We start from the raw sequence: 14,064 nt of genomic DNA on the forward strand, positions 1-14,064 counted from the left end.
TGTGTACACTGAACTTGGGATGTGCGTCGGCCCCGTGTTGAAATGCCGTCCAGTGCCAGTTGGTGAGTTTTTCGCTGGTTTTTGCAAAATTCAACATATCTCAAAAGTTCAATGGTTGACCCTCGATTTTTTTTGGATTTTTGTGTAGCGTAAGCAACTGTCTTTCATGGGAGAATGGTCTCTGTAAGAATTATTCAGGAAGAAATGTATAATATTTGAGGTTTTTCGTGATTGTCCGGCCCAATTGGCAATATTGCAATTTGGGATGGTGAACAGAGCTAGGAGCAAATGCAACGCTTATGATTTATTTAAAGAAATAAAATGCCCGATTTAACATCCTGCAGAATCAGGGGAGTCAGGCGTTTCCAGTGATATACGACACAAATGGGTTGTCCTCATGCATTCACTTTGGAAACGCATTTTAAAATAGATGTTACGTCCTGTTAATGGGGCACGTCATCATCGCGTACATTTGGGAAAAACTCCCTAACGAGACCTTAAGACGTAATGACGACATTTTCATGAGCTCATAAACTATTAATTTCAACTTAACCACGTAGCTATGAATAATTTGAATAATTTCCAACAGAAATCTATATGAAATATGCAATATTGGTGAACAGAGCGCCGTTTGAAACAACAGTGCGTCATCGTTTTCTTCAACGCATTTTCAGTATGCCCGAGGTGAAACTCGGCCCTTTTCATCAAATTTGGTATCTCATGACAACGGAGGTGTCCTCTTAGAGAATCCAGTCCGACTTTTTGCACATATTACAAAGAAATGCCTTGACTACCTGAAAATACGATCTGTTCGGCATTCCCAAGGTCAGTTTTGCTTGCAGCGCGAATGCAAAAAGACCAGTTGCGCTTAAAGGGGTACCTGTTTTAAGTGCTGTTTCCGCCAAATGTGAACACTGCGGTGGCACAAGGCATGAATTGCCTTGCCCAAGGACTAAACAAATATGCTTCTATATGATATATGTTGAATATATGAATAGCTTGATTCTTTCCGGATAAGAATATGCATGTTTTGCAGTATGTGATTGACGCTGAACGTGATTATTTTGCACAATTGAGGCGTTCTATATATTTCGACGTATGGGATGCTAAGTATGACACAATTTGAGCAGATTGTCATAGAACATATGATATTTCTAGATGGTCGTTCCAGCTTTTCCTTTTGAGGAAACCAGTGTTGTCGGGTATCAGGAGACTTGTAGGAGGCTGCAGTTTTATCATATGTTAAAAAAAGGCTGTCAGGGTAATGTCAACCTTACCTTAAGGTCTCATTAGGGAGTTTTTTTTGTTATTCATGCGCGGCCAACCCCTAACCGTAGTTCCTAAAATCATTGATTTCTCGGTCCTTACAGTATGTCAGCGTTGATTCAGCAGTTGTTTTGGCAAAGACATGTTTTTTAGAGTTTCTGAAACCTAGAGCGCTACTCAATAGGCGACTAACAAGAAACTACGCATTTATACTGTTGTTGCCGACGTATGTGTACACTGAACTTGGGATGTGCGTCGGCCCCGTGTTGAAATGCCGTCCAGTGCCAGTTGGTGCGTTTTTCGCTGATTTGTGCAAAATTCAACATATCTCAAAAGTTCAATGGTTGACCCTCGATTTTTTTTTGATTTTTGTGTAGCGTAAGCAACTGTCTTTCATGGGAGAATGGTCTCTGTAAGAATTATTCAGGAAGAAATGTATAATATTTGAGGTTTTTCGTGATTGTCCGGCCCAATTGGCAATATAGCCATTTGGGATGATGAACAGAGCTAGGAGCGAATGCAACGCTTATGATTTATTTAAAGAAATAAAATGCCCGATTTAACATCCTGCAGAATCAAGGGAATCGGGCGTTTCCAGTGATATACGACACAAATGGGTTGTCCTCATGCATTTACTTTGGAAACGCGTTTTAAAATAGATGTTGCGTCCTGTTAATGGGGCACGTCATCATCGCGTACATTTGGGAAAAACTCCCTAACGAGACCTGTGGTTGCGGTGCGTCGTAAATGCAGGATCGGCCAACACGCGGCCCGTATAGAATGCGACAATCTGTACCGGAACCAGAATTGTCATGGGTCTGCCCAAATTTTTTCAGATTCGATGGACATGATGGATATATGAATTTTGTTTTCACTTTATACATACGTAACCATTACACTCACTACGTTGTGTGAGTTATGATCATGAGCCCGCTCCTGGGGCCCCAGTTGGCCAAATATAGTGGTGTCGAAGGTGGCGCCAATTAGCTGCCTCGAATGTGCCATAAAGACCAGTCCTTTCTTGGTCCTTCCCTAGGTCTCTACCTACCCAAAAATGTGTGGGTTCTTGTATTTGATGTCATCAATATGGTGTCTGGGTCAACCCGGGACGCGAATTTTTTTTGCGCGCTGTTTTCCACGTGTGCTTTTTCCTTTGACCAACCAGCGCTTTGTTTATGTTCTAATTTTATCACTGACCGAATCCACGTGAGTTTATTGATGTCATCACATGCTCTCGGGAATCTTATCCAGGAACCTGAAATTAACAAGGTTTGCTGAGTATTGATTGAACCTACATCTAAAACGTATATATTTTGCTCTTGTTTGGGACAGTGCGAGCAAGTACCGTGTCCGCCATTGTTTCTAGCTCATAACCATTTTATGCGGTCATCAATATCAATAAAGCGCTGCTTGGTCAAAGGAAAAAGCACGTGTGGAAAACAGCGTGCAAAAAAATCGCATCCGGGACATGCCATGCATCCCGCGGCAGGGGCACGTCTGACGTCACGCCCCGAGGGCTCCACCGCACTGGCTAGTGAGACCTTTGACGTCAAGTGACGTCACTCTTGAGCACTCAGCTTTGTTGAAAATGACAGGGTTTACGCCAAACATTTGGTCGTGGTTCCAAACGACGCCACTCGTTGTGCCCTTTGCCGTGATCTGTGTAGCCCCTTACCTTTCTTCATTTTTGAAGGCGTTTCTCATTGTGCTCCGTTGTTTACAGTCAGAATTTGGCATGGAAATTAACGACGATGCGCTCACCCTTTCTGGTGTTAGTGTCCTTCAAGGACGCCCGATGTCTGGCACAACTTTCGCTAGGGTGCCAAGTGGTATGCATTTGGAAGTAACGACAGCCAGACTTCGAAGAGAATCCGGGAACAACTTAAGCGCGACTGACGCAGAAGATACTCAAAGGTGAGTTGTGGCGGAGATGGAATGTAGCCATTGAAGGACATGTTTAACAATATAATATGTCGTTATGAGATTGAGAAGGAACCAATCCGAGAAACCGAGCAAATTACTGACAAAAGTCTTGCTGACAGTGACAAAGAAGTTATTTTAAAATCGCAGCTCCGTGCTATAGATCCATGCACTTGATTGGGACCAACGTTTACGAAAACGTCGCTTCTCGTCACGTTACAGTAATGTAAAATGCATGGTGACGTGGCGACGGCCAACACTACGTCATGTAAACGTTGTTCCCAATCAAGTGCATGAATCTGTAGTATACACATGCACGACACAAAGGATTTAGGGCCTGTAATCAAACTCTACGATGTTCACCTGGCTGTAGTGTAGGCCTAATGTCTATAGGCCTACATTGTTTGATTGTAGGCCTATTGGGCTTAGAAAACAAAAACTAATATATGAATACTTCTTTCAATGCAGCTGGCCTGATTCAGAAGAAGAAGCCACAGATGACATCGTGCCTGATGTGATTAAAAAGTTCGATAACGACAGTGGATGGGACACCGACCTTGACGAAGACGACGGTCAGTATTTTTATGCGTCAACACTAATGTATTGTTTATTTTCGAGGTCCTGTTTCGTGTCCTTCTTTCCATCGCGAAGCCACATTCTTACAACCTCGATTGTCGACTTGTGCACGTATATTTTACGTCAGTGGTCTCAATTATCCGATTGCGATCGAGATAAGGACTTTGCGATCGGATTGAAGTCTTAGTGCTTCGTTCATAGATTCCACGGAACGGAGTCACGGTCAAAGAGTTTTCAGCATGTTATATTTTCTCTGCAGACATCTCGCTTGAATTTAGCTGCGATTAAATCAAAATGAATACCGCGCTATTTGGTTTCTTTACTATCTATAATATAATCAAAACTATAAGGAAATACCCTTAGGCGAACTATAAGAAATACCCTTAGGCGAAATCTCACTCCGGCACCCTCTGCTGATCTGTAGTGATCATGTGTTCAAACTAGCCCGAAAGGGATATCACCCATGCAGTGTCTAGAACCTTCCCGTTTCAGCAGGAAACAATTGGCCGAATACTAAGGGTACCTACATGAGTAAATTGCGTGATCTATTCTTAGACTGAAGTTTACCTTTATCCATATTTTGGTGGACTCAACAATTTTCCGAACAGCGTATTACACATTTCGCCCCACATACTGCAATGCCCGCTAGCTTGCAGGACACTAGCCGCCAACTTTGGCGACAAAAAGCGTTCGGCTGACGCCACTCGACGCCAAAGTTGGCGGCCAATGGATCCCTGTCAGGGCACACCCGCCCAGAATTGGCGTCCAGTAGCGTCTTTTCCGCCACTTTAACCCATCATGGGCCATGCAGCGCGACACTCACGTTGCATCTAACTATAGATCCATGCACTTGATTGGGAACAACGTTTACATAGCGTAGTGTTGGCCGTCGTCACGTCACCATGCATGCGGTAATGCGCATGACAGATCTTGGCGGCAATAATGGCGGCGATAAGGTCTCGTTCGAGAATTTTCCCCAAATGTACGCGATGATGACATGCCTCATTAACAGGACGTCGTAACATCTATTCTAAAATTCGTTTCCAAAGTGAATGCATGAGGACAACCCATTTGTGTCGTATATCACTGGAAACGCCCGATTCCCCTGATTCTGCAGGATGTTTAATCGGGCATTTTATTTCTTGAAATAAATCATAAGGTCGCATAGCTCTGTTCACCATCCCAAATGGCAATATCGCCAATTGGGCCGGACAATCACGGAAAACACCAAATATTATACATTTCTTCCTGAATAATTCTTACAGTGACCATTCTCCCATGAAGACAGTTGCCTACGCTACACAAAAGTCCAAAAAAATCGAGGGTCAATCATTGAACTCTTGAGATATGTTGAATTTTGCACAAATCAGCGAAAAACGCACCAACTGGCACTGGACGGCATTTCAACACGGGGCCGACGCACATATCAAGTTCAGTGTACACATACGTCGGCAACACCAGTAAATGCGTAGTTTCTTGTTAGCCGCCTATTGAGTAGCGCTCTAGGTTACAGAAACTCCAAAAAAACATGTCTTTGCCAAAACAACTGCTAAATCAACACTGACATACTGTGAGGACCGAGAAATCAGTGATTTTAGGTGCTACGGTTGGCCGCGCATGAATAAAAAAAGTCCCTAATGAGACCTAAACAGACGACAGAAAATTTTATAGGGCTTGCTGCCCATATTTCTATGAACTTGTCCTCTTTTTCCGAGTCCATTCGTATTAATCGTAAATCATGGGGCTGTTATTTTAATATCATGTGACATCAAGACGCAAACTGATTGGCCATAGCCTCGCCTCCGACGCCAAGTCAGGCGGCCATCCGTAGTACACCTGACCTGGCTTCTTCTTGGTTCAAGCGCGGCGACACGCGTCAAAAATCAAACATGACCGATATTTGGCGTTTAGATGCAAGTGGCGTCAAGTCGCGTTCGCCGACGCCATTCGTAGCAGACTAGGGAGTTTCAGGCGTTCAGGACTATTGCGGCAAAAAACGCCTGTGAACGCCGAAGTTGGCGGCTAGTGTGCTGCAAGTGCAAGCTTTATCGCTGCAACAGCCACCGCAGCGTGGTATGATGGCGATCTTGGTTTTACTTTGAAACACAAAGTTCGTGCCTGGATAAGATTAGAAACTCCATTGGTATCTATTTGCTTGAATTGAACTTTACTGGATTGTACCAAAGGCATGCATTCAAGTAAAATGCATAATGGTGTGTGTGTGTGTGGGGGGGGGGGGGGGGGGGGGGGGCGGTAGGGAAACCTATAAAAAAAACCGCTCCAAGACAAACAGCAGTAACCATGTTATATTATATATACATGTATATAAATGATGCTTATATAGCGCAGTATCCAGACAATTGTCCGCTCAATGCGCTTTACAATGGAAACCCCAACTCATCCAAAGGCCTCCCGAAAGAGGTGGGTTTTCAGAAGGACTCTGAATGAGTTAAGGTTGTCGCACAATCTCAGTCGTTCATTTTCGACAGGTATAGATTGTTCCATGTGAGAAGATGTTCATCTTAAAATGACCGCGCTCATCGAAAATATTGAAATTTGTCAAGTGCTTTGGACGCCAGCGCCCCTTCTTTTTGAGTGGTGAAGAAACTACCGATCACATGATTATGTCGGCGTGCCTTTAAGTTCTCTTCTGGATAAAGGAAGTTGGATTAACTGCAGATGGTCGGACACTTCTATTTCTCAACGGTTGTGCCCAGCGCAAGCCTTGCAGTGCGACGGGCATGTGGTAGCCCAGTCCGGCATACCCCGGGTTCTGTGAACACCGATTTTAATGTTTGTTAAATAGATTTTAATAAACACGACAATAGTTTTTTTCGCCGTGAGCTGAGTCGATGTCACGGAATCAACGGGGTTGCAGCGGTCTAAAATGTCCACCCGGATAAAGTGTACGTCCCTATTGTATGGCGAAGATGACGGGTTAAATACGCACTCGTGATAAAAGGGGTTTACTGTTAGCAGTTGATGAATATAACTCCGTACAGCTAATGCAATAATATGTGGCTGTATTGTGTTGTCACAATTAATTGGTACAGATAACCCATGGACAACCGGAGGTTTCTTCTTACTTCATTTGCCTGGCAAACCAGGAAAGGATCTCTGTGCTTATTGTGGGGAGTTGTGTTTAATTTTATAGCGGTAAGTTGATTGACACCTGCAGTTAGATCAGCCCTCTGCGGACCATGATGTAAAATGTGTAGGCTATAGGTAGCTTCTGGTAACCTCGAGACTGGTTTTCTGTAATTCCCTGCTTGTTGGTCTCCCCGCAATCACAGTGGGGCCATTGCAGAAAGTGCAGAACGCTGCTGCTCGTTCGGTAGTCAGTCGTTCGGGTAGAGCATTCCAGAGTTGTGGGGCTGCGAGAGAGAACGCCCGGTCACCGTATGATGGTACAACCGGCTTTGGACTCAGCCGCAGCCTGACACACCCCTGCGATCGCAGGTCAAACGAGAGAGACTGCGCGACAATAAGCTCGGAAATATAAGATGGAACGAGTCTATAGATTGCTTTAAAAGCAAATATGTAGTGTATTGAATTCTCTGTGCTACCGGCATCTGACTACCAGACGAGCAGCAGCGTTCTGCACTTTCTGCAATGGCCCCACTGTGATTGCGGGGAGACCAACAAGCAGGGAATTACAGAAAACCAGTCTCGAGGTTACCAGAAGCTACCTATAGCCTACACATTTTACATCATGGTCCGCAGAGGGCTGATCCAACTGCAGGTGTCAATCAACTTACCGCTATAAAATTAAACACAACTCCATGGTTAATAATGGCACGAATTTCGACAGGTATAGATTGTTCCATGTGAGAAGATGTTCATCTTAAAATGACCGCGCTCATCGAAAATATTGAAATTTGTCAAGTGCTTTGGACGCCAGCGCCCATTCTTTTTGAGTGGTGAAGAAACTACCGATCACATGATTATGTCGGCGTGCCTTTAAGTTCTCTTCTGGATAAAGGAAGTTGGATTAACCGCAGATGGTCGGACACTTCTATTTCTCAACGGTTGTGCCCAGCGCAAGCCTTGCAGTGCGACGGGCATGTGGTAGCCCAGTCCGGCAGGGCGGGCCGGTTAATGGTACATTGTAATTTAGTCCGTAAATACTGATATGATTGATCATTTTTGATCGCTGTAGTGTGACATAGAAATCATGTTTGTTCGCAAAATTGGATTAAAAAAAACCCACAACACCTCATTTATATTTGTTGTATCTAAACCTACTGACCTAGATGAAATTGGCCACAAAGTCTCTCACACAGCGGCCCAAAAGGACAGTGACATTGACAATATTTACATGAAGAGTACAAATTAGTGTGGGAGCTAGTTTGCTAATTTTCATAAGAAATGCGAATGTCCGTCACAAATGGACCGCCTCATGAAAACAGATCAGCAGGGCTGTTGGGAAAACCACGTGCAGCTGCTGGACTTGATCGTGAATGGCGCAGATTCCGAGATTCACATCAGTTCACTTACTCCTTACTGTAATACTGGAGAAGAATCTATACTTGAGAGGAGATATAGACCAATCAGGGTTGACTTGTGATTGTTATCGGGTCTACATTTTTGCTTCAACCAAAGTTTCGATTTTAGTTAAGCGACCACCAGTTAATACCTTTACCAATTCCTTCTGAGTTGACATCGTAAGCATTTATCTTTTTCAGAAGGAAAATTAAATTTTGATGTCACTGGTAAAAACATCTACCTAGAAACTTGTAACGAGATGGGGGTAGTTCCTGCTTCCTACTTCATACGCCATATGAACGACACCACTCTTGTCATGAAACATCATGGACTTGGAGCTCATGGGGCAAAGGCTATCGCCGTACCTTTATGTGTAAGTATGCGCGGTAGTTTTATTATTTACATGTGTACGGGGCATCACGCCTTTTTTTAGTTCTCTGAGTTGGTTGGTAAAACTGATACACTCTTCATGAACAAATGCATTCACATGCATATGAAGGACGTTCTCTAACCATAGGGTAAAGGTGATCACAAGGAATAGTTTCAGGGTAGTGGTGGAGCATTCATGAGTGTGGTCACTGCGCATGCATTTAAACATAAAATGTGAATACCTGGTGCACCGAGTTTAAGCAAACTAGTCCGTTCACAAGTTGAGTAATGGCTGGCACATATCAGTCTGCACATATCGTTCAAGCCGTTAAAATGTCGTCAGATTGATCCAGAAGTATTAAGGTAGTAGGAAGGGGTGGGCGTTGGTAGTTTCTGAGTGTGAGGGGGTATACACCACCAGAAATGGGGCGCTGAGTGTCCGAAATAGTGATGTCATAAGGGAAAACTAGGCCTTATGGTGGAGGGACAAAGGAGATAGTCATGGTTGACCAACACACTTGAATGCCTTTAATGACGGACAAGGGGGAAAAAGTTAGTTCCAATGCAAGCCACCAATTTCGGGAAGCATGTATATTGGTGTCTGTTGACTGTGCTTTATGAGAGACTAGGCATGATGCCAGTCTCTTAAAGCAGTCAACAGACATGTGGTTTCAGTATTAGGTCTTTCATTGTAGCAATGCGAAAATGTAAGCAATTTTGGTTAGGTCCGTCATTTGTTATCACCAAGTAGCTTCTTGAGTGACCCAACCACTCTCTTGATTACAGCGGCCGCCTCAGCGCCCCCACGCGGGGCCTAATGGTATTAGGCTAAGTAGCTTCGTGCGATATGCACCATGACCATTCTGGGAAAACTCAATGAGGAAGTATGCTCCTCGAGTCATTAGCATAATCTAAGCGGTAATCTTGCGCAGTGTTTCTTCGGCCCAGTGGTGGAAAACGTCTAGTACAAAGAACACCTGGTTTGCGCCAAACTAATAAGTGAAGAAGGTCTGACTGCGCGAGACTACTGTGATAAAATGACCATTGAAGAGACTCTATGACGTAGGCATATACTTTTTACAATTAAAAATGCTCTCAAAAGACGATATGGAATGATTATTTATTGACATTTCCTGAACTATATACCCCTACTTTACATAAATAGGTTGGCGTTAGGTCGCGTGCTTTTCTTTCCTCGTGACAATATACAGCAAAATAGTTACAACCCCATAATCGCGCTATAAGTCCATAATGAGATCACGATGACCCGTTATAAATGTTTCGCCAGCTTCACTATTTTGCCGCTACGCGGCGCGTTTGGTCCTTGCGTCGAGCTGTTTCAGTTGGTAGAAAGTGGAAGTAATTTTAGGATAATGATAATGATATTGAGTTCTTATATATTTGATAGCGCATTTTCAGTTTTCCCTGCTCCGCTTTTTGGGATACCATATTATTATCCCGGTCTTCACATTAATCAGGAGTTTCAAGGATTAATTGAAAAGGCGCTCACTTGAACTCGATCAGTATTCAGTAAGATGACGGTATACTTTTTCCCAAACGTACCGACATAATAAACGACTCATAGGAGGTACATGTGCGATAAACAACCGTTCCACTTGTCGTCCAAACTACACACACTGATGACGTCGTACGCAAAATTGAAAGGAATACCTTTGGGCAGGAGATTAGACGGTGTCTCTATTGGAATCCAGGTACCATTAGACTCCACCAGATAATGCACGCTATATATGATGACAATAAGGTGAATGAACGCCCAAGTTACGTAGAGCCTATAGATTATTTGCAAGACATTTGTGACGATCAGTGGAAGTACAAATACTTGTGAGATATACCTCTGTATCCCTAAAAAGTATGCAGTGTTCATCTAATAGCTAATGGAGCATGCTTCAAATCGCACGAATAGAAACAAAAATCTGCCAACTTCACCTTCACTTTTTTAGCTCCATATTTGTTTCGTCTGCTCTGCAAGGTCAAGGTTCAGTTGACTGCAGTTTGTTGATACGGGGTGCAAGATAGGATAAAATCATTTGTGTATAGGGCCATTCACAAAATTCATTTTTGTCGGTCTGTGCAAGATACATGTAGCAATGATAAAGACGATGTCTTTCTTTTGCAAAATGTGATGGGTTATGGGTAGCTGTCGGCTTGGCTATAATCCTATTGCAATTTAATTGAACTTTGAAGATGATCAAGTTGCAGAAAATGTAAACTGTTATGGGTTGCTCCTGGCGACATTGCCACTACAGGCAAGTTCGTGAACTTTCTTGAAAATATCATCACAGCACACGTGCAACAACTATGCTTTTGCTCCAAACACTTCATATATTTCACTGAGAATCAATACAGCCTGTTTGTTACAGGCTTTATGGATACCGGTACTTCAATTCATCCTTAGAGAAATTCACATCGACTAAGATGCGCTGAATCGGTACAGCCTACTTTGTGAAGTGGACCAAAGGGGTTATGATACGAGCTACACGAGAAAATCATCCCCATCATTATGCATACAATATAGTGACCCCTTTCAACCAGCGTTCTTTCCCAATCGAATAGCTCAGGGTGAAACCCATTTAAAAGCACTTTATGAACCAATGTGGATGTTCAAGCTGTGGTAACCCGTGCGCTTCACGAATGAGGCTTCATAATTTGGCACCCTTTCTTGTGGCTGTGGCAGTGGCTGTGCATTTGGTATGATGAGCGTTGGTGGTTCATGGTCATCTGCAGCTTCTTCTGCCTCTTGTGGGGGAACTTCAACTGTGAGGGTCATTGCTCTCCCACTGACTTATTCGATGTCCTCTCTCAGTAATTCGCATATAAAAAGAATCTCATCTGCGTCAAAACGATATCTGAAAACCATATACTGTTATGTTGTCTTATAGCTTAAGTTTGTCGTGCATGAAGTGGAAAAATTGCCATGTTGGATTCGCCGCTATTATTATCAACCAGCGCCGGAAATATCCTATCGCTGGGTTTAACTTGGGCTGATGAGGAGGCACTTTAAATTTAACGTTAGAGTTAACGCCGATCTGTGCCTACATGTAACGCTAATTGAGCAACCCAAAACAATAAAGACCACGTAAAGTGAGATTTAACGTCGGCGTTACTGCTAACGCCGATTGAGCAACCGGACACACCGTGATCAGTAAATATTTTGGTTCTGTTTTTTTCAAGCTTTGGCTCATAAAACATCATTCACATATAGCTAATCTTATATCACAGGGTGTAACTCCAAATGCAATACTATAATTCATCATAAACTCCTGACCAATGGCCGAACCAGGTGGACTTGCAGTCATTACAAAATGACAATTAAAGAAGGATTACACAGTCACTCAGTTGAGTAAGTCAATTTATTGGCATTATTGACATAATCGATAAAAGGAATATCCTTGCCCTTGTCTATAAGAAATCAGGTGATCGAGTATTTTGTATTGACAATCACCCGCGTGGTTGAGGGGTTTACCGTTATCAAAATAACTCTATGCATGTTGGGTACCAAATTTGCGTTGAGAAGTAATGATTCATGCTCAACCGTAAAGGTTTTTGATTACAGGTCTTCACTTTTCTATCAAGTTTCGGCATTTTGTCAAAAAAGCGACGTGTTTCATTATCAAAAAAGTCCACGATTTAAATTACTTGTCTTATCATCACTCTAATGACATGAATGATTCCTTTGCAGACGAATACCACAGTTTTATCTCTCGATCTAGAAGACAACAGTTTAGAAGCGGAAGGTGCTCATTGTATTGCTGATATGCTCAGAGATAATTGTTATATTACCGAATTGGTAGGTGATCAATTAAAGTAGTCTTGGTTTTATTTCAAAAAGCTAAGAAGATTCGTTCGTTCCAAATGTGAAATTCTTAATCTTATTTTGCCATGAGGTGTTTTAAAATCGAACGCATTGACAGTACATTTAAAGCTGAACTGCATACACAAAACCAGAGCATCCCATGCGGCAATAGTAAGAAATTCTAAAGATCGAAAGGTCCTTCTCAATACGGCCAGAAACACGATAGACCTCCAATGCTTCGATGCGCTTGATTTCACAAACCAGCAAGCACAGAACGATGCGGACAGTCTCGGAGAATTATGGAAGAGAAAAAAATCAAAGTCTTCGCCAGGGACTCGAACCCGGGAACTCGGGCTCAGAATACGAACGCTCTAACCGTCTGAGCCAAGGGGGCTTCCTTGTGAACTGCTGCAGGCTAATATATCTTATATGAATGGCGATTATGCTTTATTTTTGAGAGATGAACCAGAAATTTTCTCAAGTACATGTAATAGAAGAAGATACCAAGACAATGGTGAACATTTCTAAGAGAAACGTAGACTCCGCATACATAATCACGCACAGCAAAGAAATAAATGACTTTCTTCCTGCAGTTGCCCACTAGAAGCCACTCAAAGATGTTGAACAAAGATTACACACACATGTTTGCACATTCTATAAAGGCGTATAAAATGACAGTCATTTCAAGCAGCCAAGTGGCCTTGAGGATAAGAGTGTTGGAAAATGAAACCAGAGGTCTCGAGTTCGAGTCCCGGTGAGAGGACCTTTTAATTTTTTTCCTTCCAGAATTCTCTGCGAAGGTCCGCATCGTCCCAAGGCTTGCTGGTTTGTTAAATCAAGCACATCGAAGCATTGGAGGTCTATCATGTTTCAGGCCGTATTGAGAAGGGCCTTTTGGTCGTTTGAATTTCTTACTATTGGCGCATGGGGTGCTCTGGTTTTGTGCATGCAGTTCAGCTTTAAGCATTGCTATCGCGGAGACACTTGGCCATGTAAGAGAAACATATTACATGGTTATACTTTTTTAGACTTTGATTGAAGCACAAAAGAATAAGACCAGAATTACGTATAATTCAACAGCCACAAGGTTATCCAAAATGTCACAACTATTGGCATACTATAGCCAAACCAAGGCTCAATGAAATTCGTACAGAATGTATGTATTGCAAGCAGACCGTTACAGAAATTACTTTCATATAAATGTTCCTGTTTTTCTTCAGAATGTCTCCCGGAACTACATAGCATCAGACGGAGCCCGTGCAATCTGTGATATGTTACCCACAAATAGAACGCTGGCAAAATTAAATATGTCTTGTAAGTTCGAAATGTGCCTAAATTTGTATTTTTTTTTAGGGGATTTTTAACTCGTTCGGGGGAGGGGGCGCCTATTTTAAAGCTGACTGCACTTAATTTTGTTAACTTCCGGTGTTAATTGGGCTCTGGTGATGTGCATTACACCACAAAGAAATATTCAATTCAAATTCACCACTGTATGTCATATAAACCATGTTAACGTTAAAAACAAAAGCGAGGGTTTATTAGGGACATTCCCCCTCAGAGCGTATACACCTAAAATGACGAGGCTTAAGATCGGACCGACTTCATACGGCCCGAAATCGCCCGCCGTGGTTTTG

The 14,064-nt window shown here is 42.8% G+C and overlaps 1 protein-coding gene across 1 annotated transcript in view; it reads left to right on the forward strand.

The window, feature by feature from the left end:
* Positions 1–3,679: 3,679 nt before the first annotated feature.
* LOC135484784 (leucine-rich repeat-containing protein 74A-like) overlaps positions 3,680–14,064 on the forward strand; it is a gene marked incomplete at its 5' end in the record, with an annotated part of 33,141 nt that continues 22,756 nt past the window's right edge. Inside the window, 4 exons of the mRNA XM_064766465.1 lie at positions 3,680–3,758; positions 8,448–8,620; positions 12,317–12,424; positions 13,651–13,744. Of these exons, the coding sequence (XP_064622535.1) occupies positions 3,680–3,758; positions 8,448–8,620; positions 12,317–12,424; positions 13,651–13,744 (454 nt within the window). The remainder of the gene's footprint in view (positions 3,759–8,447; positions 8,621–12,316; positions 12,425–13,650; positions 13,745–14,064) is intronic.

The sequence above is a fragment of the Lineus longissimus genome, chromosome 3, assembly GCF_910592395.1.
Source record: "Lineus longissimus chromosome 3, tnLinLong1.2, whole genome shotgun sequence".
NCBI classification, from domain to species: Eukaryota; Metazoa; Nemertea; class Pilidiophora; order Heteronemertea; family Lineidae; genus Lineus; species Lineus longissimus.